The sequence below is a fragment of the Thamnophis elegans genome, chromosome 7 (assembly GCF_009769535.1).
Source record: "Thamnophis elegans isolate rThaEle1 chromosome 7, rThaEle1.pri, whole genome shotgun sequence".
NCBI classification, from domain to species: Eukaryota; Metazoa; Chordata; class Lepidosauria; order Squamata; family Colubridae; genus Thamnophis; species Thamnophis elegans.
Genome location: NC_045547.1, coordinates 54,787,069 through 54,810,435, shown reverse-complemented (window position 1 = coordinate 54,810,435; position 23,367 = coordinate 54,787,069). Strand labels below are relative to the sequence as shown.

General features: G+C 41.3%; 1 protein-coding gene across 3 annotated transcripts in view; it reads left to right on the top strand.

Moving 5' to 3' along the window:
- CNTN1 (contactin 1) overlaps positions 1–23,367 on the top strand; it is a 286,347-nt gene that overhangs the window by 198,714 nt on the left and 64,266 nt on the right. For all 3 annotated transcript variants that reach the window (XM_032221821.1, XM_032221822.1, XM_032221823.1), the window contains 3 exons: positions 3,662–3,786; positions 18,299–18,416; positions 19,617–19,767. In XM_032221821.1, coding sequence (XP_032077712.1) covers positions 3,662–3,786; positions 18,299–18,416; positions 19,617–19,767 — 394 coding nt within the window. The remainder of the gene's footprint in view (positions 1–3,661; positions 3,787–18,298; positions 18,417–19,616; positions 19,768–23,367) is intronic.

Here is a 23,367-nt window from a genome sequence, read left to right as displayed (position 1 = left end):
ACGGATAAGGTGAAGGTAGATAAGCAAGGGGAATGAAGGAAGAAGTGAGGTGTCTCGAGGAGGGGGAAAACATTTAGTGACCAAAGTTACAATGGCATTGAAAAAAGTGACTGATTACCATTTTTCACACTTAGCGACCGTTGCGACCATTTTTCACACTTAACGACCGTTGCAGCATCCTCATGGTCACGTGATCAAAATTTTGTTTGGCAACAGATTCATATTTATGCTGGTCTCAGTGTCCTGGGGTGACCTTTTGACAAAATATAAAATTTTTAATCAAGCCCCCCCCCCAGTCAATGGTGTCCCTCTTTACCAATCTGAAAAGCTGGTCACCTTATACATATATATATATATATATATATATATATATATATATATATATATATATATATATATATATTGAAGAGCCAAGGTGGCGCAGTGGTTAAATGCAGCACTGCAGGCTACTGCTAGATCAGCAGGTCAGCGGTTCAAATCTCACCGGCTCAGGGTTGACTCAGCCTTCCATCCTTCCGAGGTGGGTAAAATGAGGACCCAGATTGTTGGGGGCAATATGCTGACTCTCTGTAAACCGCTTAGAGAGGCCTGAAAGGCCTATGAAGCGGTATATAAGTCTACTGCTATATCTACTGCTATATATATATATATATATAATCTCCCTCTACCTACCTACTTTCTCTCTCTCTCCCCTACCTACCTACTGTATTTCTCTCTCTCTCTCTATTTCTCTCTCTCTCTCCCTTTAGCTACCCAACTACTCACTCTCCCTACCTATGTACTGTATTTCTCTTTCTTTCTTTCTCTCTATCCATCTATCAACCTACCTACCTTTTTTTAAAAAAAATTCCTGTTCAAAACCTTGGTGCATCTTATACAGTAATTTTACAAAATTTATATAAAAATATGCACACTAATATGTTCCCCTATCTAGTTTCTACCTCTATTCTATTTCTTAATAGAACAAATCTTATATTTGTAGGTATTCTATTTCTATCCATCATCTCTTGCCCGTTTTAGTAATTCATTTTTGTTGCTTTTTTGGCATGTTTTCCATACATCCCCTTGGGATTTCGTATCTTCATACATCATTCTTGTTTGATATAAATGTTTCCTCTATCTCTACCTCTCACTGCCAAACCTTCACTATGCCTTTCAGTGTCTCTATCCTCACTTCAGGAATTTCTGTTTATTCAGTTATATTTTTTGATCTTTATACATTAATGTATAATCTGCCTGGTCTATTTCATCTGTTTTAATTACCTCTTTCTTCTCCTTATCTTTTGGATTCATTTGTTTTTTTTCCCTGCTATATTCTTTCCTCTGTTTTTCTATTTTCTCCTCTATTTCTTGGGCTTCCTGTTCATTTATCATTGTCATTTGAGGAACATTTTCTGGTCTCACAACTATATCATGTATTAAGTTCTTTATCTCCCTATGATTCTTTGTTATAGTTTCATGAATACTTTGAAACATCAATAATATTTCTTTTTGAAATACACTTATGTTGAAGGATTTTGTCTTATTTTGATGAGTCAAAAGGTTACTCAATAAGCTTCCAAGGTCCCAAATTCCTGGTTGTCTATAACATCAAAAGCCAGTATTAAAACAATTTACTTGGTCCCAAAATCATTCCTCAGGATGCATAATATTTATATTTCTTTATAGTCCTCAACCAGTCAGTTTACTCTTTCCAAGTTCTCCAAAAAGTCTTTTTCCCCTTCTTTCATCTCTTTATATAGTTATCAGACAATTATAATCCTAGGCCTGTGATGGCGAACCTATGCCACATGTGCTGGAAGTGGCATGCAGAACTATCACTCCAGGCACACTAACCATCGCCTGTTGCTCTTCCGGGTTCTGGTATACTGGCCAGCTGGTCTTCACATGCACGGGAGTGCTGGAAACTGGAAGAACAGCTATCCGGTGCACACACGTGCACTAGGAAAATGATCTTCCTGTTTCTGGTGCATGTATGCTCACATGCATGTGTGCCAGAAACCAGAAGACCAGGTGGCCAGTACACATGCATGTGCTGGAAATTGGAAGAGCAGCCTCCCGGCATGTACATGCACACTGGTCAGCTGCTCTTCCTATTTCTGGCACACACATTCACATGCGCTCCCGTTTCCGCACTTGGTGCCGAACACTGTCCTAGGTGATCCATCAGGTTTCCCCATGTCGTTGCAAGCCACATAGTCAACTCTTTATTTTCAATGATAATTCCATGTATTTGTAAGCCACTCTACTTAGCAATCTTTAAAAGTCTCAGAATTTATTCCTCCTTAGCTGTGAAGCAAATAGATATAAAATAGTATGCAAAAAGGCAGTCTTCCAGCTGTTTTTTGTCTCCACTCTGGCTTATCAGTCCTCAGATTATTTCAGGGACATTCCTAGTCTTGTAAAAATATAATATATGTTCTTTCATCAGTAGATGGCACACCATTGCCTAACATTTCAATGTTCACCCAATGTGACAGCTGAAAATCTGTTTTTATTTTCTTCAAGCAATTTCTTCCAATAATCAAGCAAATAATTCCAGCATTTTAAAATACATTTTCAAGATATTACCAATAGAATATTCAAATCAAATATGTATTTCTATTTTCTCCAGTTTCATCATATTCTGTTTTTTTCAGTAAATCATCCAGAACTAGACACATGGTCTGTTTTATTGGAGGGTAGGTGGGTTTAGCTGTATGCTGAGCTGTACACAGACTAAGGTGTAATGAGAACAGAACAACCATTTTGCCACCTTTGTTATTTCTATTGCTGTGATTCTTACTGGGCTGATTGTTAATGTTCTGTCCATTTAAAATGATGTCTAAAATTCATAATTTTAATTAGCTTATTGACTGTGGGTATTTGTATAATGGGTATTTTAATTTCCATTTGTTAATTGTCTGGAATCTGTGGCAGATTTGGTGGTGTAGAAACGGAAGTAAAAAGGACATGTCATTAAGCATGGCATTAGATCCCATTTGTTAACATGCAGTCACCAGATCTGGTTTGGATGAAATAGGAAATCATAATTACCCACTGTGTAAATGAGCATCAAGACTTAAACTCATATATTCTCTATTCATTCTTTGATGTGCTTCAATGGAAAAACATAAATATTTGCTTTTAAATGAACTATTGTCACTGTTGCAGCAAAACAGCAGGAATGTTAGCTTTTGGTTTTTGTACAGTTATTTATTAATTAGAGCAGGGGTGTCAAACTCAATTTCATTGAGGGCCACATAAGGGTTGTGTTTGACCTCAGGGGCCCGAATTGAGCACGGCCAGCTTGATGTCACTCATGTCGGGGTTGCCTATGGCGGCCTGAGCGCTCTGCCAGTGAAAATGGGCTCCCAATCTCAATTTTCGGCTGGGATGGCCTCCTGCAACCCTCTACCAGCGAAAACGGAGCTCATGTGGCTCTCCCGAGCTCCAATTTCACTGGCAGAGACACTGCGGGCTGGTCCTTTACTGTTTCCAGGGCAGCCCCATGGGCCAGATCTAAGCACTCTGTGGGCCGGATCTGGCTGATAGGCCTTGAGTTCGATACCCCTGAAAGAGTTTTATATAATAAGTAGGAATTAAGCTAACTGTTAGGGCTAGAAAAAACTGGTTTAACCATGCATACAATACAAGAAAAGCTGTTTGTCTTGTCTTTCAGCATCTCCAGAATGGGTGGAACATATTAATGATACTGAAAGAGATATTGGCAGTGAATTCCATTGGCCATGTATAGCTGCAGGCAAGCCTATTCCGACAATCCGGTGGCTGAGAAATGGATTACCGGTAGGCTTAACTTATTTATGAATTACAAAATACTATCTTTAATGGTTAAAAAGCAAGAATAAATTGATACAGTTTCTTTTTTTAAATAATGTCCAAGTGAAATAAGTTTCCAAAAATGAACTTTTACAGCATAAATGTTGTTTTAGAAACATGTGTTTCTATTTAATTTATTTTTGAAACCATCTTATTTTTTTTGTGAAAATGTTATAAGCAGTGACGTGCAGTCAGGGGAGGCAGGGGAGGCAGAGCCTCACCACTGTCATCATGAAAAGAAGAAAAAATGTAAAAGGAAAGAGGCAAGAGCTGAGGTCAGGCTGAGCTAGTTGCTGCTAGAGTCACCATGGATGACTCTGCTTAACTGTTTAAAAAAGCCTCTAAAAAGCCTCTACAGGAGAAGGCGGGAGAACGACGTGCCTCATTTAGTCTGACTTTAGGTGTTTTATGATCACTCAAGCAGAGTTAAGCAAGGGTGTGTGTGTGTGTGTGTGTGTTTGAGAGGGGGGATGGAGGGGATGAGGGAGGGGGAAAGGGAGGAAGAAGGGGAAGGGAGAAGAAAAAGAAAAAGAAAGAAGGAAACTTATTTCGCAAAGGAGAAAAACAAATGCTGTCGCTTTAAATCGGAACTGAGCATGCCTGGCTGTGGAATTCTGGGAGTTGAAGTCCACAAGTCTAAAAAAAATTTGTGTCAGTGCCTCACCAGCCATAAACCTCACTGCACGTCACTGGTTATAAGTATTTGTAAAACTCTTTATTATGGCTTTCTATGGCCAAACTATGGAGAATGTAGTTATTAAGATGAAGACCAGGTGAATTCTGCTTGTTTTTCCTAATTCCATTCATCCTGGGCAGAAGCTTACACAAAAATGAAGACACATGCATACTTGATTTTGTTTAACAAACTTATTATTTTGTAAATTATGTAATTGGAAAGGGGGGGAATAAAGTTCTCTTCCCACATGCAAAAATGGCTTCTGCGCATGTGTAGAAGCAAAAAACAAGATGGCAGCACCAATGGCACAGCCGATAGAACTGGTTCAGAGGCATGGGCAGCTGAGTTACTACCTACTCAGCCGAACCGGTCCGAACTGGTAGGAATCCACCTCTGGCCTGTGCCTAATTGTTCCTCCAGTTCCTCTAACTCCACTCCACCTAACTGGACAATGTGACTGTAGTGTTATTAAAGCTATCAGATTTGCCTTGCTTAGTTTGGGGGGGGGGGGGCTCACAGGCCTCCTGCCATAAAAAGAAGGGAAGGAGGATAAAAGGGGGGTGAACGAGGGAAGGATGAAAGGGCAATAAAGCTTTGTATGTGATAGAAAATCAGGATGGGGAATGACAGATGAGAAGAACCAGATCAGCCAGATCTTGTTTGTACCACCATCCCATGGCCAGGCACCCTGAGAAATATGTGGATTACTCCACAAACACCACAGAGTTCTCAAAACATTTTGGCAGCCTTCAGTTGGCTGGAAACAGACTGGTCACGGTGGGAGGAGTGGGGTGGGGGAGGAAATATGCCTTATTTTTGTATCTAGTGAGAGTGGTCTTTTCAAAGCTGGCTTGACTTTATTGCAACACCCATTCTTAGTAAAAGAACACTTTGCTTTAACCAAATGTAGTCAAATACTTTTCTTTTCCAAGGGATCGGATTGGGGCAGGTCTGACATTAAGGCAGCTCTACAGTTGTAGTCAACTCAGAGGGGAAAATGCCTCTATCATGGGAACTGTGTAAAAAGTGTTGGCTCAAGAGAGTGACCAGGAAGGGATTGAGGCCTGGGGGGAAGCATCCTTGAAACCCCCTCCTGAAGGTCTGGATCTATCCAGATGGCTGGAAGAGGACAACTCACCAAGAATAATTTTTTCACTACTGCGTATGCGTGAAGCATACAGGTGCATGAAGCACATCCCTGAGCGAACCAGCAGTAAAAAATCCAGAACTCACCCCTGGCACAGGCAAGTCAGGAGCAAGAGGACTGGATGCTAGAGCAAGCCATAAAGTTCATGAGGGGAATTTGGGTAGTCTCAAGGCTTGAGAAGTCCTAGTGTGGCATATCCTGCTCACCAGCCAACTCCAGCTATGGCAAGCGAGGCGGCAACCACCTCTGACTCTGCAATGGTGGCAACAGCAGGTCCGCTGGCAACTGCAACCATCCTAGCACCTGGCCCCACATCCCATCCTGCACCAGCTACAGGAGCATCACCAGAAAGACAGAGAGGATGCAAGACACCAGCCTTGGGAGTAAAATTCAATGGAAACCTGAAGCAATTGGGATTCTTCCTGGCACAAGTTTGGACATTCATGCAAGAGTATGTCCAGAAATAGTCACCAAAGGGACTAAGGTGTGGTGCGTGATCATGGTATTAAAGGAGGCCAGAGCTGAATGGATGGTCATCCTCCATAATGATGATGCCCCTGAGCTGAGAAACTTTGGTTTGTGGCTGCGCTTCGGAAGAACTTTGAACATCCTCTAGCCAATCGCAAAGCCAGAGATCGCATAAAAACCACCAGCCAAGGTCACAGGGTGATGGCTGAGTACATCCAGGAGTTTTGAGTACTGGCCTGTCCAACTGGCCAGAAGACATCTTGATTGGATGCTTTTGAGATGGGGCTAAGTGATAATGTCTACAATACCTGCATTTCAAAAGTGCCCCACCCACCCCCATCCTCCATGGCTGGTATGTTCTAGCAGAGGAAGTGGAAATTGACCTGGCCCAATCCAAATATCAGCTGAGCCGTAGATGGAAAAAATCCCCCTGAAAAAAAGAGGCCCCAAAACTGACACTATGTGAACAGAGTGTCAAAGTTCCAATTAGTGAACCCAAATGAGTCAGCACTATTTCAGCTTCCTCAAAGAACTGCTTTATTGAGTACATCATTTTGCCATGGATGATTTAAAACCAGCTCTGGCTATTTTCTGCACTTTGAAAATAAAGATTAGACACCTTCCTCCCTCCCTCCTTGTCACCAGTCACATTGTCCAGTTAGGTGTTCCGGCGTCTCCTTCCAGTCTCTGGTAGCACCTGTTGGGATGACCTTGGTTCCCACAAGATAGTAAGTTGTTGGTGTCTGGTCTGACATTCCAAAGTGTGTCAAGCTGAGAAATGGAGAGAAATTGTTGTGATGGGCCCAATCCATTTCGAAGTTGACAGTTGGGTCCTTCTAAAAAATGAGAAGCACCTGGAAAACATCAAGCACACATGCACATTAGCAGTGGCTAGGACCCCCCGCCCCTGACTTGGGGGAGAACTTGCTAGTTTTGGGGGGTACAGCTCATGAAACTTTTTTTATTAAATAGTCTGATTTCATATGCTTTGCCTTCACCCATTTAGCCTCTGCTAGTGGATACCCTTTCCATTAGACCAGATATTAAAGTTTACCTTTCTGTAGCCTGGAATCTGGGACCCTCTTGACTTCACAGTGGGTTTCCACCTCCAAAGCTATTGGAGCTGGAGCTAACCTTGCTAGTGGCCTTAGTTCTGACCCTACCACCAGCTTCAGCAGATTACAATTGAACACTATGTGCACTTTCCCCTCTAAACATGGCAGTCTCAATTCTACTGTCACTGGGTTTATTATTTTTTTATTACTGGGAGAGGTCCTATGAACTTTGGACCCAGCTTTTTACAGGATAGTTACAATTTCAAGAATTATGTGGAGAGGTAGACTTTCTCTCCAATGTGAAATGGCCTCCGGGGTGACCATTTCTTATCTGAATGTGCCTTCTCATTTATGTTGCTTCCGCTAATGCCTGTTTTACATCCCCCCATGCATTTTGTAATGAACTCACCCATTCCATTAGCCTCACTGAGGAGGGGGGTTCCTGTGGGTATTCTGGCATGGAGATAAATTGCATGGTGTTATTGTAGGCAACCTCAGCAAATGGCAGGAGATCTGTCCAGTTAGATTTCTGATAGTTAACATAGCATCTCAGATATTGTTCTGTCCAGGTCTAGGACCTTTCATCTCCTACCCTTGGCCATGCCAACTTCTCCACCAGGGTTCCTCCTCCTCGGATTCTCCTTGGCTGACATGCCCCCACCCATTCGCCCTGGGCAATGGCCCATAGCCCCTTCATTCCATGCTCTTCATCACAGCCCATTGGCCAAAGGAAGTTTCGTCCTGGGTTTTTCACGACCTGGGACAGTTAGCCACTGACCAATTGGCTAGCTGCCAATGCTAGCAGAAGGACTGCAGCCAAATGGTTGTTAGGAGAAGGAAAGGAAGGGGTTGGAAACTCCCCTGTATCTTATCATGCCTCCGTGATAAAGAACAGGAAAGGAAGGGTGGGGGAGTGGCTGTAAGTATGCCAGCTTCATCCAAAGGGAAGGGAGAGAGAGAGAGAGAAGGGAGACAAGAAAGAAAAGAAAAAGACAGGGCATCTGCCAGGAAATTCTTTCTCCCTGGGATTTACTTCAGCTCAAATCAAATTGGTTGAAGTATTGCACTCACCAAACTTTCTTGGGTGACAGTTTTCAAGGAGTCTGAAGCACCTCCAGGTTCTCAGTCCACACTTCAAGTGGCAGTTTGCTCCTCTTGATAAATTGACACCACATTAACAGTGTCCATTGGACAGCAAAGGTTTCCTTCTCCCTCACTGTCCAACCTTTCTCCATTTTCGTGACTTTTTGGGACATGTAGACGCATGGTTGCGGCTTCCTCTCTCAATTTTTCTGGTAAACTGCTCCGACCACTACATCACTAGCACAAGCCTGGATGATGAAAGGCTCCTCAGATTTAGGGTGTTTCAAGATTGGTTCCTCAGCAAACAGTCTCTTTAACTTCTCAAAAGTCTCCTGGCATTCCATTGTACAGGTTAGATGCTGGCTTGGGTACAGCTTCCCTCCCCCTTTTCTGCCTTCAGCAGCTCAGTGATTGGCAGAGCAATCTTGGCAAAGGAGGGGATAAATTGCCTTCAGAAGTTTGTGAATCCTAAAAAACTCTGCAGCTGCTTGCCAATTCGGGGGGCCTGCCACTGGAGTATCTCTTTTACTTTCCCAGGGTCCATCTCCACCTCTTCACTTGGCACTTGGTAGCCCAGATAGTCTAGGCAAGTCTTGTGGAATTCACACTTAGACAGCTTAGTGTTCTGACCCCCCTCCTCCGTCCAGGAATGAAAGCCAAGACAAACGTAAATGAGAATGTTTTTTAATCAGTCCAGACTCTCATTGGCTGCAAGCCCAAAATAAACAAAGAGATAAACACTCAGGCAGCAAGTCCTACAAACCTTGGCAGCAAAGCAAACAAACTCTGGCAGCAATCCAGCCTGCCAAATTTGTTTCTCGTTAGTCCTTAACATTGACTTTTGCAAGAAGGGCATAGCCCAAGCAGTCTCTTTTATAATCAGGACAGGATCTTAATGAGCAAAAGCTGAGCGTAATTACCTCCTGTAATTACGTAGTTGTTCTTGACGCCGAGTAGCCCTTCGACGGCGTGCATCCCGGAACAACTCACAGGTGGTTTCTGGATCCTTCTCTCTTGTCTCCTCCCCACTGATCCAAGGCTCAGGCGCCACCTGGTGACCAACAAGTCTCTCTGCACCTTGCTCAGAGTCGGAACCCGTCCAGGGTTCTTCGCATCCTCCAGGGCCGACTCATAAGACCTCTCGCTGTCAGAGTCTGGTGGCAGCTCCAACGGCTCCTGCTGAGCCACAACATTATCCCTCACCACAGGGCCCTTCCCCCAGGTCTGATGCTCGGGATGAGGTTGGGAGGAGTTGTCCGTATGATATGCCCGCATTAGGGCAGGGGCATGCATGGCTGTTGCATCTGTCCAGGTCCCCCCTTCCGACCCTTCGTCTGTCCAGTCTACCAAATACTGGAACCGTTCCTTGAGCCATCTTGAGTCATGGATCTGGGCCACTTCGTGCGGTGGCCATGTGTCAACCACATGCGATGATGGTTGAGGGGAAGAGGGTCAGTGGAAAGGACAAGCCAATCATTCAGGGATCAAGAGTGAGTGATGGAACACCGGGTGCACTCGCATCGTGCGTGGGAGGGTCAGGCGATAAGCTACCGGGTTGATGATGGCCTCCACGGGGAACAGTCCAAGATACCGGTGGTTTAACTTCTTAGCCGGCCGGTGGCATGGAAGATGCTGTGTAGACAGCCACACACGATCCCCTACAGCCAACTCCGGCACCGCACACTGAGACTTATCTGCCACCCTTTTGTAATCTTCCTTTGCCTGATTCAGATAGCGGCGCACCACTTGGTGGACTGCCTGGAGCTCAGAGAGGAAGTCCTGTGCTGCAGGGACCGGGGAGTCCACCGGGGTGAGAGGGAAAAAACAAGGGTGGTACCCGATGTTAGCCCTGAAGATTATGCCGCCCATGTGGAGGTGTGCTGGGAGTTGTTACATACAAACTCCGCCACGGCCAAGTATTCCACCCAGTTGTTCTGCTGCTGATTCACAAAACAGCGCAGGTACTGTTCTAGAATCCCAATCACCTTCTCCGTACCCCCATCGGTTTCGGGATGGTGCACTGAGGACAAACATACTTGACCATCTAGAGCTGCCATCAGCCCTTTCCAAAACTGGGCCATGAATTGTGTCCCACGGTCTGAGACAACCCGGTCAGGTAGGCTGTGCAAGCGGAACACATGTTGGATGAACATGCGGGCCGTGGCGTGAGCTATCGGCAATCTCCAACAGGGGATGAAATGCGCCATCTTAGTGAGCATGTCCACCACAACGAGGACCGTGGTAAACCCTGACTATGGAGGCAGCTTGGTCAAGAAGTCCATGGACACGGCTCCCCAAGGTCTGTCCGGGGTCGGCAATGGTTGCAATAAACCTGGAGGAGCTCCCGTTGCTGACTTGTCCTGTTGACACTGAACACACGACGTCACATACTTCTGCACATCGTCTCGTAAGCGAGGCCACCAGAACGTACAGGAGACCAGGTGCAATGTCTTGAAAAGACCAAAATGTCCTGCTGCTGGAGTGTCATGACACTGGGAGATAACCAGTGCACGGATGGGCCCTGCGGGCACATAGAGCTGGTCCCGATACCTCAAAAGGTCCTCCTCAAAGGTCCACGGGGAAGCTGTCCCTACTTCTGCCTTTCATTGCTCCACCCCGTATCAGAGCCCGTACGTCCACGGGTTCATGAACTGCAGCGAAGAATTCGACAGGCAGAACAGTCTGGGGTGGAAGCGAGTCCGCAGGGTCAGAGTACTCTGGTTTCCTAGACAGGGCATCCGCCCTTTTATTCAACCCACTAGGAATGTACGTCACCTTAAAATTGAACCGGGCAAAGAACAGAGACCACCGGATCTGACGTTGGTTCAGCTTACATGCAGTGGTCAAAAATTCCAAATTCCGATGATCCATCTGAACCTCGACCTGATGCCTGGCCCCCTCCAGGTGATGCCTCCAGGCCTCAAACGCCACCTTGTTAGCCAAAAACTCCTTCTCCCATATGGTATAATTGCGCTCGGAAGAATTGAGTTTCCACGAGTAGTAAGTGCAAGGGGAAAGGGTACCATCAGGGGCATGAGCCTGCAGTAACACCACACCCACCGCGACTTCAGATGCGTCCGCCTCCACGACAAATGGATGATGGGGATCAGGGTGCTTCAAGATCAGCTCCTTCGTAAAAGCCTGCTTCAGGGCCATGAACGCTCGCTGCTGCGTAGGACTCCAGCGAAATGGCACTATCTTTTGCAGGAGCCTAGTGAGTGGCGCAGTCAAAAAAGCAAAGCTGGGGATGAAGATCCAGTAGTAGTTGGCAAACCCGAGAAGTCTCTGCACATCTTTCATACGTCGAGGAGGTTGCCAACTGCGCATCACCTCCACCTTGCTCGGCTCCATCACAATTCCTTCAGGGGAGATACGGTGCCCCAGGAACTCGATGGTAGTCTGCCAAAACTGACACTTCTCCAGCTTTGCAAACAAACGATGTTCTCGGAGTCGCTGCAAGACCAGATGCAAATGACGTTGATGATCCTTCCGGGACATCGAGTAGATCAAGATGTTGTCCAGGTAAATGATGACAAACTGATCCAACATGTCCCGGAAGATATCGTTCATAAAGTGTTGGAAGACCGCCGGCGCATTGGTCAACCCAAACGGCATGACCGTGTACTCGAAATGTCCATACCGGGTACCAAAGGCCGTCTTCCATTCGTCCCCTGCCCTGACTTGAACCAGGTTGTAGGCGCCATGCAAATCCAACTTCGTGAATACTGTTGCCTCCCAGAGCCGCTCCAACAACTCCAAAATCAGGGGCAGCAGGTACCGGTTATGTACCGTGATGGCATTCAGGCACCGGTAATCGCAACAAAGTCTCAGATACCCAGTCTTCTTTTTCACAAACAAAACCGGGGCAAACAAGGGTGAGGACGAAGGCCGGATAAACCCCCAGGCAAGGTTTTTATTAAGAAAGTCCCGCAACACGGCCAACTCCGGCTCAGACATGGAGTATAAACAACCCGTAGGGAGCTTTGCATGAGGTACCAGGTCGATGGGACAGTCATAAGGCCGATGCGGTGGCAGTTGATCCGCCTCCTGTTCGCTGAAGACATCCGCGAAGTCCGCTAAACTCGGCGGCACGTCCACCTTCGGTGAGCTGGGTACCTGGGACACACAGACCTGCTGGATATGGTCGACGCATTTCAGGGACAGGAATATGACCAGATTTTGTGACCAGTAGATCTGAGGGTTGTGCGTCCACAGCCAAGCCAAGCCCAAGACCACAGGGAAATGCAGGGCCGAAGTCACGTAAAATTGGATGGCCTCCTCGTGCTCCCCGAGGATCAAACGCAAAGGTTGCATGGTGGCCTTAATAGGCCCAGACAGAAGCAACCGTCCATCAATAGTCTCGACCAGCATTGGTGGGTCCACTGGACACAGAGGAACATCATATGCTGTAACAAACGCCGCATCCATAAAGTTCGTGGTAGCCCCAGAATCGACCAAGGCATGGACCGGAATTCCCTGTGGACTACCCGACAAGAGGATGTGTGCTGCTAGAACCATGTGCTGTGGCAGCCTGTCCACCTCGGTTTTGGATTGCCCCCAACCCACCATTTCCTTTGGATCGGCCCCCGCCCGAGTCCTGACACGTGGCTCTGGAGCTGAGGGGTTGGTCTCAGACTTCGCAGCTCCCCTAGTCTTCTTAGGGCAAGCTGTGGCTAAATGTCCAAGAGCCCCACAAGAAAAACACAACCCCCTCGCGCGCCGTCTGTCCATCACCGTGCGTGCCACTCAGGGTGTGACAGCCCCCAACTCCATGGGCTTCCCCCTGGCAACTGCAGTCTCCTGAGGAACCGGTACACCAGTGGTCTCCTGGGATGCACGGCGAGGCCTCCGCCTCTGCAGCTGGGCGTCTATCCAGAGGCACAAGTGGACCAACATGTCGAATGTCGGTGGCCTGTCCACCCTTGCCAGTTCATCCTGTAAGGCATTGGACAGCCCGTCTTGAAAAGTGTCCATGAGAGCTGGTTCAATCCAAGCTGAGTCCTGACTAAGCAGCCGGAATTCGCTGACATAATCCTGTAAGGAGCCACGACGCTGCTGTAGTGACTTAAATCGTCTGGTTGCTGTTTCCCCCTTAATGGGATCCTCAAACATCAGCCGGAGATTATTGCAAAAGCCCTGGAAGTCATCCAGCAAAGGGCTAGGCTGAGATAGCAAGAGTGTAGCCCAACGGGCAGCTGTGCCTGAGAGCAAACTGATGATAAATCCCACCTTCGATCCCACCTTCGTCCGGTCGGTGGGAAAGTCCTCCGCTTTCAAGCTAATAAACAGCTAGCATTGTCCCAAGAATGCTGCAAACATAGCTTGATTGCCATCAAACTTGTCTGGCATAGCCACTGGGCACTTCCTCCGTGGCTGGGGAGGGGGGGGGTTTAGCAGGTCCCTGAAGCTGAGAAACTTGACCAGCCAGCAAAGCAATCTGTTGAGCCAACTGGGCATTCTCAGCACAGAGTTGCTCCATTGTAGCTGAATGGAGGTTTGTCTTGGGCAGAAGTCAATCTGTTCTGACCCCACTCCTCCATCCAGGAACGAAAGCCAAGACAAACGTAAATGAGAATGTTTTTTAATCAGTCCAGACTCTCGTTGGCTGCAAGCCCAAAATAAACAAAGAGATAAACACTCTGGCAGCAAGTCCTACAAACCTTGGCAGCAAAGCAAACAAACTCTGGCAGAAATCCAGCCTGCCAAGTTTGTTTCTCATTAGTCCTTAACGTTGACTTCTGCAAGAAGAGCGTGGCACAAGCAGTCTCTTTTATAATCAGGAGAGGATCTTAATGAGCAACAGCTGAGCGTAATTACCTCCTGTAATTACGTAATTGTTCTTGATGCCGAGTAGCCCTTCGATGGCGTGCATCCCGGAACAACTCACAGGTGGTTTCTGGATCCTTCTCTCTTGTCTCCACTCGACTGATCCAATGCTCAGGTGCCACCTGGTGACCAACCAGTCTCTCTGTGCCCTGCTCTCTGCGCCCTGCTGTCCAGGGTCCTCCGCATCCTCCAGGGCCGACTCATAAGACCCCACACTGTTGGAGTCTGGTGGCAGTTCCAACGGCTCCTGCCGAGCCACAACATCTTAGTGTACAGATTCACCACCTCAAGCTTTTTGAGCACCTCGTGCACTAACTTCATATGCTTTTCCATTGTTTTGGTGAAGATGAGAAAATCATCCAGGTACACTAGGCCCCCTTTGTACAGATGCTCATGCAAGCACCTCGTTAATTAGCTGCATGAACATGGCATGGGCTTCTTTGAGGTCAAATGGCATTACTTTGAATTGAAAGCTCCATAGCCGGAAATTAAAGGCAGTCTTCCACTCATCGTCTTCCTTGATTCTCACCCTGTAGTACACGTCCCTCAGGTCTAGCTTGGTGAAAATTTTACTCTTGGCCAAATGACCCAACATGTCCTTCATTAGGGGGTGGGTGTACATGTTTCTCTCTCCCTATCTCTCTCTCTCTCTCTCTCTCACACACACACACACACACACACACATACACACACACACACACACACACACATTTATCCCCCTAAAATCCACACACAGCCTCAACGACCCATCCTTTTTCTCCTTGAATAGTAACAGGAGCTGCTACATGGGATTTGGCTAGCTGGATGAATTCACTGGCCAAATTCTTATCAAAGGAGTTATGTATGTATGTATGTATGTATGTATGTATGTATGTATGTATGTATGTATGTATATGTATATGTATATGTATATGTATATATGTATATATATATGTGTGTATATATATATATATGTGTGTGTGTGTATATATGTGTATATATACACATATCAGCATACACTTATCAGCATAAATATAACATATATATATATATATATATATATATATATATATATATATGTTTTTTTTATTTGTGCTGATAAATAAATAAAGGGAGACTAGTATAGATCTATTTCAAGCTATTTAGCTCTCATCAGCTAGCCATACCCTTACTGGGATTTGAACCTGGGCTATATTGCATACTAGGCATACTAGGCAGAGATCTCTGCCTAGTATGCCTAGTATGCAATATAGCCCAGGTTCAAATCCCAGTAAGGGTATGGCTAGCTGATGAGAGCTAAATAGCTTGAAATAGATCTATACTAGTCTCCCTTTATTTATTTATCAGCACAAATAAAAAAACAAATATAACAAAGGCAACAGTAAAAATATTGGGTTTCTGTCGTGATGGACTCTTGTGACGAGCCGAATGACAGATGATGGAAGCAGTTAGCTTCCTCCCATAATTGGGGCTTACCAGGGGTTGTAAAAATCTAATATATATATATATATATATATATATATATATATGTATGTATGTATGTATGTATGTATGTATGTATGTATGTATATATATATATATACACACACACACACACATACATACATACATACATATATATATATATATATGTGTGTGTGTTTTTTTATTTGTGCTGATAAATAAATAAAGGGAGACTAGTATAGATCTATTTCAAGCTATTTAGCTCTCATCAGCTAGCCATACCCTTACTGGGATTTGAACCTGGGCTATATGGCATACTAGGCACACTAGGCAGAGATCTTAGCCATTAGGCCACAGGCTCTTATCCGTTATCAGCGAAGCCAGGGTGAAAGGTATCTATTAGTATCTATCTATTATAATTGGGGCTTACCAGGGGTTGTAAAAATCTAATATATATATATATATATATATATATATATATATATATATATATATATATGTGTGTGTGTGTGTGTGTGTGTGTGTGTGTGTGTGTGTGTGTGTGTGTGTATGTTATATTTATGCTGATAAATAAATAAAGGGAGACTAGTATGTAAATTGTAAACAATGATTTGGAAAGGAGGATAGAAAACTTTGTTATTAAATATTATGGATATTTAGCTAGAATAGGATATAAGGATTTAGTGTCCTTGGAGGATTTTAGCAATAATAAATGAAATGCCAGTATGTGGTTATGTATTAAATCTTGGTATATTTTATGATGAAGGATGTTTAAACAACTATAGTCAAATGAAAATGGAGGTATGATGACGGTAACATGTATAAATATCTGAGTTAAAATACTTGAGTTAATATGAATTATGCTTGATGACTGTGGAAGAGGTACACGAAAGTCTTTTGTAACCAACTGATACACTTTCTACAGTATGTAAGAAAAGAAGATTTTATGTGTTGTGTTTGTTTTGAAAATAAAAAATAAAAAAAACTTTAAAAAAAAGATTAAACTGGATGACCTTTTACAGGGCAGGCAGAAAGTGAAAAAGCAAAAGCCACACTCAAAAACGTTTTCTCAAACTTCTTGTAGTTTACACAGCTTGCACAGATCATCATAGTGTTAGAAACATAATTTCATATCCATTAGTTCATGCAAACCTCATCATTTTCCCAGCCTCTGAAAACAAAGAACCTCAGAAAGGAGAAAAAGAATTAATAAGCAATGAGTTGCAAAGAGGAGTCCACACAAATTTGATTAAGGAGATGATTAGAGGACTGATACCACAAATGGCAGAAGACATGAGATTGTTTTGCTACTGGAAAGATACAAGTTGATAGATGAAAGTGTATAATCGAAAACTAGTTAAACTTAGTGAAATTTAGTGACAATAGATATAGTTAAATAAATAATTGATAATGATAATAATGTATACATATGTATTGCTATGATAAGTAATAATTGGATATGAATATTGAATGGTTCCTATGAAAGGAAGATTAGATTTTTTTTGGGTTATATATAAAGGTTAATAAAAAAGAACTAAGTTAAGTTTAGTTAAGTTTTGATTATGGGGGGGAATGTTATGATAAAGGATACAGTCAAACAAAGGAGGGGTAATGATAACAACGTGTGTGTATATATATATATATATATATGTATGTATATATATATATGTATGTATGTGTATATATATATATATATATATATATATATATATATATATATATATATATATATATATATATATATATATATATATATATATATATGCATGGGTACAACATAAGGAAATTGAATGTAAATTGTAAACAGTGATTTGGAAAGGAGGATTAGAAATTTTTGTTACTAAATATTATGGATGTTTAGCCAGAATAGGCCATAAGGATTCAGTGTTATTGGAGGATATTAGAAATAGCAAATGAAATGTCAGTATGTGGTCATGTTTTAAATCTTGGTATATTTTATGATGGACGTTTAAACAATTATAGTCAAATGAAAATGGAGGCATGATGATGGTAATATGTATAAATATATCTGAGTTAAAATACTTGAGATAATATGAATTATGGTTGATGACTGTGGAAGAGATGCACGAAAGTCTTTTGTAACTTTTGTCTTTTGAAAGTCTTTTATATATTTGTATATATATGAAAGGAGAAAAAGAATACATTTTCCAGCATTTAGCCCAGAGCTTTGTTGCTATCTCTTTGTTGCTAATGTGCCATCTCACATTACTTACAACGGGCAGAATTCACATGTTGCATTTCACAAGTTACTTTACTAGGCTACTTGGCAATTAGCCTGAAGGTTTTTTCTTTGCAGCTGGCACATTAAATTACAATGGACTTCTCTCAACAGATCTTGTTTGTACTAGCATCCTATGGTCTGGCACCCTGAGAAAAATGTATATTACTCTTCAAACATCCCAGAATTCTCAAAACATGTTGGTGAGCTCTGGTTGGCTGGAAACGGATTGGAAATGGACTATATCTTATTTTTGTATCTAGCAAGTGAGGTACTGTCAGAGCTGGCTTGACTTTATGGCAGCCACCACTCTTAGTAAAGGAACCCTTTGCTTTAACCAAATGGAGTTGAAGGTTTTTCTTTCCTAATGTATCAGACTGGGGCAAGTCTGACAAAAGCTGTTATCCAAATGAAACCAAACTAAAAAAATCTATGTTTGCCTTAAAAAGGTAAGGTAGGGTAAGATGTAAGGAGAGAAAAAATTATAACCTTATTCTGAAACAGCAATCATCATTATCTTGAAATTTATCATTATCTATTTTTACTATGTGTTTTACTCACAGTATTGGAAAGGAGAATTGAGATTTTCTAGCCTGAACCTTGAAGATTCAGGCATGTATCAATGTGTAGCAGAAAATATACATGGAATGATTTATTCAAATGCTGAATTAAAAGTTATTGGTAAGTGTATTATACTACATTATTATAAAACATTTTAGGTAGAAAATACAATAACAATATTCAGCTGAGCTCTGGTCATGTCACTACATATCAGTTGCTCATCAATCAGCCCGCATTTACAGCTGTTTGCATGTTTCTAGAATCACATAACCACATTTTATCTTTTTGAAGAATTTGAATATTTTTTCCATGGTGGCTTTACATTTAGATATAAATATGTGATAGCTTATTGCATTTTATGCTGTGATATTGTTCCATTGAAAGAAATTGATTTCTCATTAGCCTTATACAAACTCCATGTTTGATCTGAAGATTCTATTACATATTTAGAGATTTATGGAAAGTGGAAAAAAGTATAAAGATTCTTATTGTACAATAGAAATCTATTTGCATAATTTGTAGTATCTTAAATTGTTATTGTGTTATCTAATTATTGTAAAATTCTTTGGAAATATTTGAAGAATTAGAATGAAACTTGTAGAAACTGTAGTGGCATATATTAAGATAGAGACAGACAGACAGAGACAGACAGATTTTTTTCTCTCCTTTGGTTCTGTTGAGTTATAGTAATGATGGAAAACGTCTGTCAACTAATAGTATTTTAAGCATTGATGTTGATTTTAGTCTGCTATACCAAATATAACTTTTGTTTCTTTTTAATCTTTCAACATGTAGAAGAAACTGTTTCTTATTTTCTGGACTGAGTTAAATATGATATCTCAAATAGAATTAATGCATAAAATCATTTATTTACTTAAATTCTCTATTTTTGAGAATAGATGCAACTATTAACATCTCACAAATTCAACATTATGGTTCAACTTTGTTTTATTCTGCAAAATCTCTCTAGGTTTTCAGTATAATTGACTATTATATGCTATTGTCAGAACACAGGAGCACACTGGTACCCTGTTTCCCTGAAAATAAGACTTCCCTGGATAATAAGCCCAATTGGGCTTTTGGGCACATGCGCCCTTCCCCCCAAAATAAGCCCTCCCTGAAAATATTGCAACACAGCAGTAGCCATGAGATGACCACCTCCTGCACCTCAAAAATAATAAGACCTCCCGAAAAATAAGGCCAAGTGCTTATTTCGGGGGTCAAAAGAAAATAAGACCCTGTCTTATTTTCGAGGAAACATGGTAGCATTGTACTATAAAGTACTGTATACATGTCTAATAATTAAGTTTTTCTTCACAGTGTTGCCTCCAACCTTTGAATTCTACCCAATGAAGAAAGAGGTTTTGGCTGCAAAAGGAGGGCAGGCTATAATTGAGTGCAAGCCTAGAGCAGCTCCTAAACCAAAAATTACCTGGAGTAGAGGGACAGAAATTCTTAAAAACTCAACTAGGTTAGTATTACTGCTGAGTATAGTAAATAATCTGCAAAGCATTATTTCAGAGTTCAGTATCAAATTTTTAAAAAACCCTGTGCTTCTGCATGGTTTGGCCTGAATATAAGTGTGCCACAGAAATGGGAAATTTTATTAATACTACAGAATAAATCTTTAGGTTAGTTGGTCATATTGGCCTTCTTCATGGTTAAGGAAAGCAGGACCATGCTTTTTTCCCCCCTTCAAATTCTGCAGTTCCATCAGTATAGCTAGTTTATTCATTTGAGCTTTGTTCATTGCACAAAACTAGGCAGAGTGACAAGAAATGAATGAACCCAACCTATATGCTTGTCATTCAAGACAGTGGTTGCTTTTCAATGAATCTAAAAAAGTGTACAACTATTTTAAGGGGTCTACTCCTTATGGGCAATACAATCTTTAAAGTAGCTGCATTTTTTCACACATCTCCTCACACACACTGTGTTTATTTGTATATTGGGATTAAAACAGCAAACCCTTCTGTGTCTTTCTGGTGCCATTAGTGTTTTTTTCCTCCAGTCATTCAGCATAAGCTAGATGGTTGCCTATATAAAAAGATGTTCCTCTCAACTTTTTGCCACCATTGAACTGCTGTGTAATATTAGAAGATGTGTTTGTTCTACTTGGGCAATTTAGTAACTCTCTCTCTTTCCTGGAGTTAAGCAGCACAAAGTGAATAAATGGCAATGATTATTATAGATACGAAAATACTTTGTGTAACTGGCAGGAGAGAAAAAAATGTGTAATGCCAAACTTCCATTTCCATCCACATTTTCTTATTATTCTATTGTTGATTCTCAAGTTTCTTAACAATTTCTTTTTCTTTCTTTTTTCTTTTTATTTTTTTAAATACAAATAATACAAACATAATAAATACAAAAAAAGAAAGAAAAAGGAAAAAAACCAAAAATTATAGTGCCCCCCCCACCGGAGACCTTCCCCCCCATATTTCATCATCTATAACAACTAAAAGATATACAATGTATTCCAATTGTGCCCATATACCCTAAATAACATATATTCTTGAGTAGGTTTATTCCCTTTGCCTTCCACCAACACTGATTTTATAAAATCCCCCCATATTTCATTATAATTATTTAGTTTAATCATCCCTTTTTTAAATTTAATTTCTGTTCTTAATTTATCATTTGTTGCCATAATCCATTATACCACTAATTTCTCTGAATGTCCCAATTTCATTCCCAGTATTTAGCCATCACTAATCTAGCTGCCATTATCAAATTTACAATCAATTCCTTTTTTGTTTCATTTATATCCCGTTTTTCCACCAGCAACATTAATGCAATCGTTGATGACATATCTAAATTTACATTCCACAGTGCTCTAATTTCTGTCAACACATGTCCCATATTTTTGTGCACAATCACAATCCCACCACATATATTTATATGTTCCAACCTCTTTCTTGCACCTCCAACAAATATTTGTATGTTAACTGTCTAGTTCTCTCGCCTCCCCCTACAGTTAGCACTAAGCAGACTCAGTCACTGTGACTCTGGAGTCTGGCAGCAACTACCTTAGCCTTTTTAATTATTTTAAAATTTCTTTTCTTTTCCCCTGCCTCCCCTGCCTCCCCTGCCTGCATGTCCCTGCTCGCACATATGTGCTAGTCGTTCCTAACTCTAGGGAGCAATGCTCATCTTCATTTCAAAGCCATAGAGCCAGACCAAAGACATCTCTGTGGTCATGTGGCCGGCATGAATAAATGCCGAGGGTGCATGGAACACTGTTACCTTTCCACCAAAGTTGGTTCCTATTTTTTCTACTTGCATTTTTACATGCTTTCGAACTGCTAGGTTGGCAGAAGCTTGGACAAGTAACAGGAGCTCACTCCCTTATGTGGCACTGGTGATTCGAATCACCGAACTGCCGACCTTTCTGATTGACAAGCTCAGTGTCTTAGCCAGTGTCCCCTGGGATGTCAATACCTAAATATTTAATACTATCTACTATTTTTAATTTATATTTCCATTTCAATACCTCCACTTCTTCTTTACTATGGTTATATAACATCACTTCTGATTTTTCCCAGTTTATTTCTAATCCATTATATTTCCCAAATTCATTCAGGTGTAATAACTATAATAACTATAACTGTAATAACTATAACCCTCTATAGTAACTATGGGATTTTGAAATGTTAATAATGTATCATCTGAAAATAAATTTATTTTAGTTTTCTTCTGTACACCAATTCAATCATTGAATCTTCCCTAACTGCATTTGCCAAAATCTCCATCAATAATGTGGATAAATGGCAACCCTGTCTCATTCCCCAGCTTAAGGTTATTTTCTCTGTAATACCATCATTTATGGCTATACTCGCTTTATTCTCTGAATGTAGTTGATTTAATTTCCCCCCAAAACCTAACTTCTCTATTAATATCTTCAATGTAGAGCATTCCACACAATCAGAGGCCTTAAATACATCTAATGCTAATACATCTGCCTTTAATTTTTGATTCTTTATGTAATAACCTATGTTTAATACCCTTCTTACTATAGCTGACATTTGTTGGCCTCTTATAAATCCACACTGGTCATTTTTAATATAATCTCTATGAATATATTCAATCTATTTGCCAATATTGCTGTAAAAATCTTAGCATCCTGATTAGTAAGTGATATTGGTATATATGATCCTGGGTTTGTATGATCTTTACCTGGTTTCGCATTATCAAGGATTGCTTCCAGGAACATGGAATATTTTCCCCTTTCATTATTTATTAAACATTATTTTCATCTTTGGCACCAATAGCCCTTTGAAATTTTTCTAATATTTTACACCTAACATCTAACCTTGGTGCCTTACCTATTTTCAATTTATTGATAACTTCCATTATTTCCTTTTCTTCCAATTGTGATTCCATTATTTCTTTATCATATTCTTGAATTTTACAATTTAAATTGTTTTCTATATATGCCTGACTTTCATTCACATTTATGTCATTTCCCTTATATAGCTTTTCAAAGAACTTCTGAAATAGCAACAATTTTTCTCTCATCATATTACATCTCCCCCCGCCCCCTTGTCATTCTTTATTATTCCAATCAGGCTTTTTGCCTTTTTATCTTGTGTGGCTCTAGCCAGCATGCTAGAATTTTTATTACTGTTTTCATAAATTCCCTATTTAAGTATATTAAATTTCTCTTAACCTGTTCTATCTCAATATTTTGCAATTCTTTTCTTTTAGCTGATAGTTCTAACATTCTCTCTACTAGTTCTATTCTCTCTACTTTCTATATATTTACTCTCTAGTTCCCTAATTTCCTCCTCCAAACACTTTATATATTTCTCTTTTTGTTTTTAATATTATAAGAGTGCACTACTGCTTTCATTGCATCCCATATTACACCTGTATTACTCCCTCCCTTTTCATTTATAGTCCATATTTCTTTTAATTCCCTTTCCATTTTTTCTAAAACTCTTTATTTTTAAAAAAAATCTCAAATGCATTTTCCATCTACTTGCTTGTTTATAATCACATTTCCATATCCATAGTTACCATCGCATGATCAGATATTTTATTTTTATCTCTGCTCTCATTATTTTAAGTA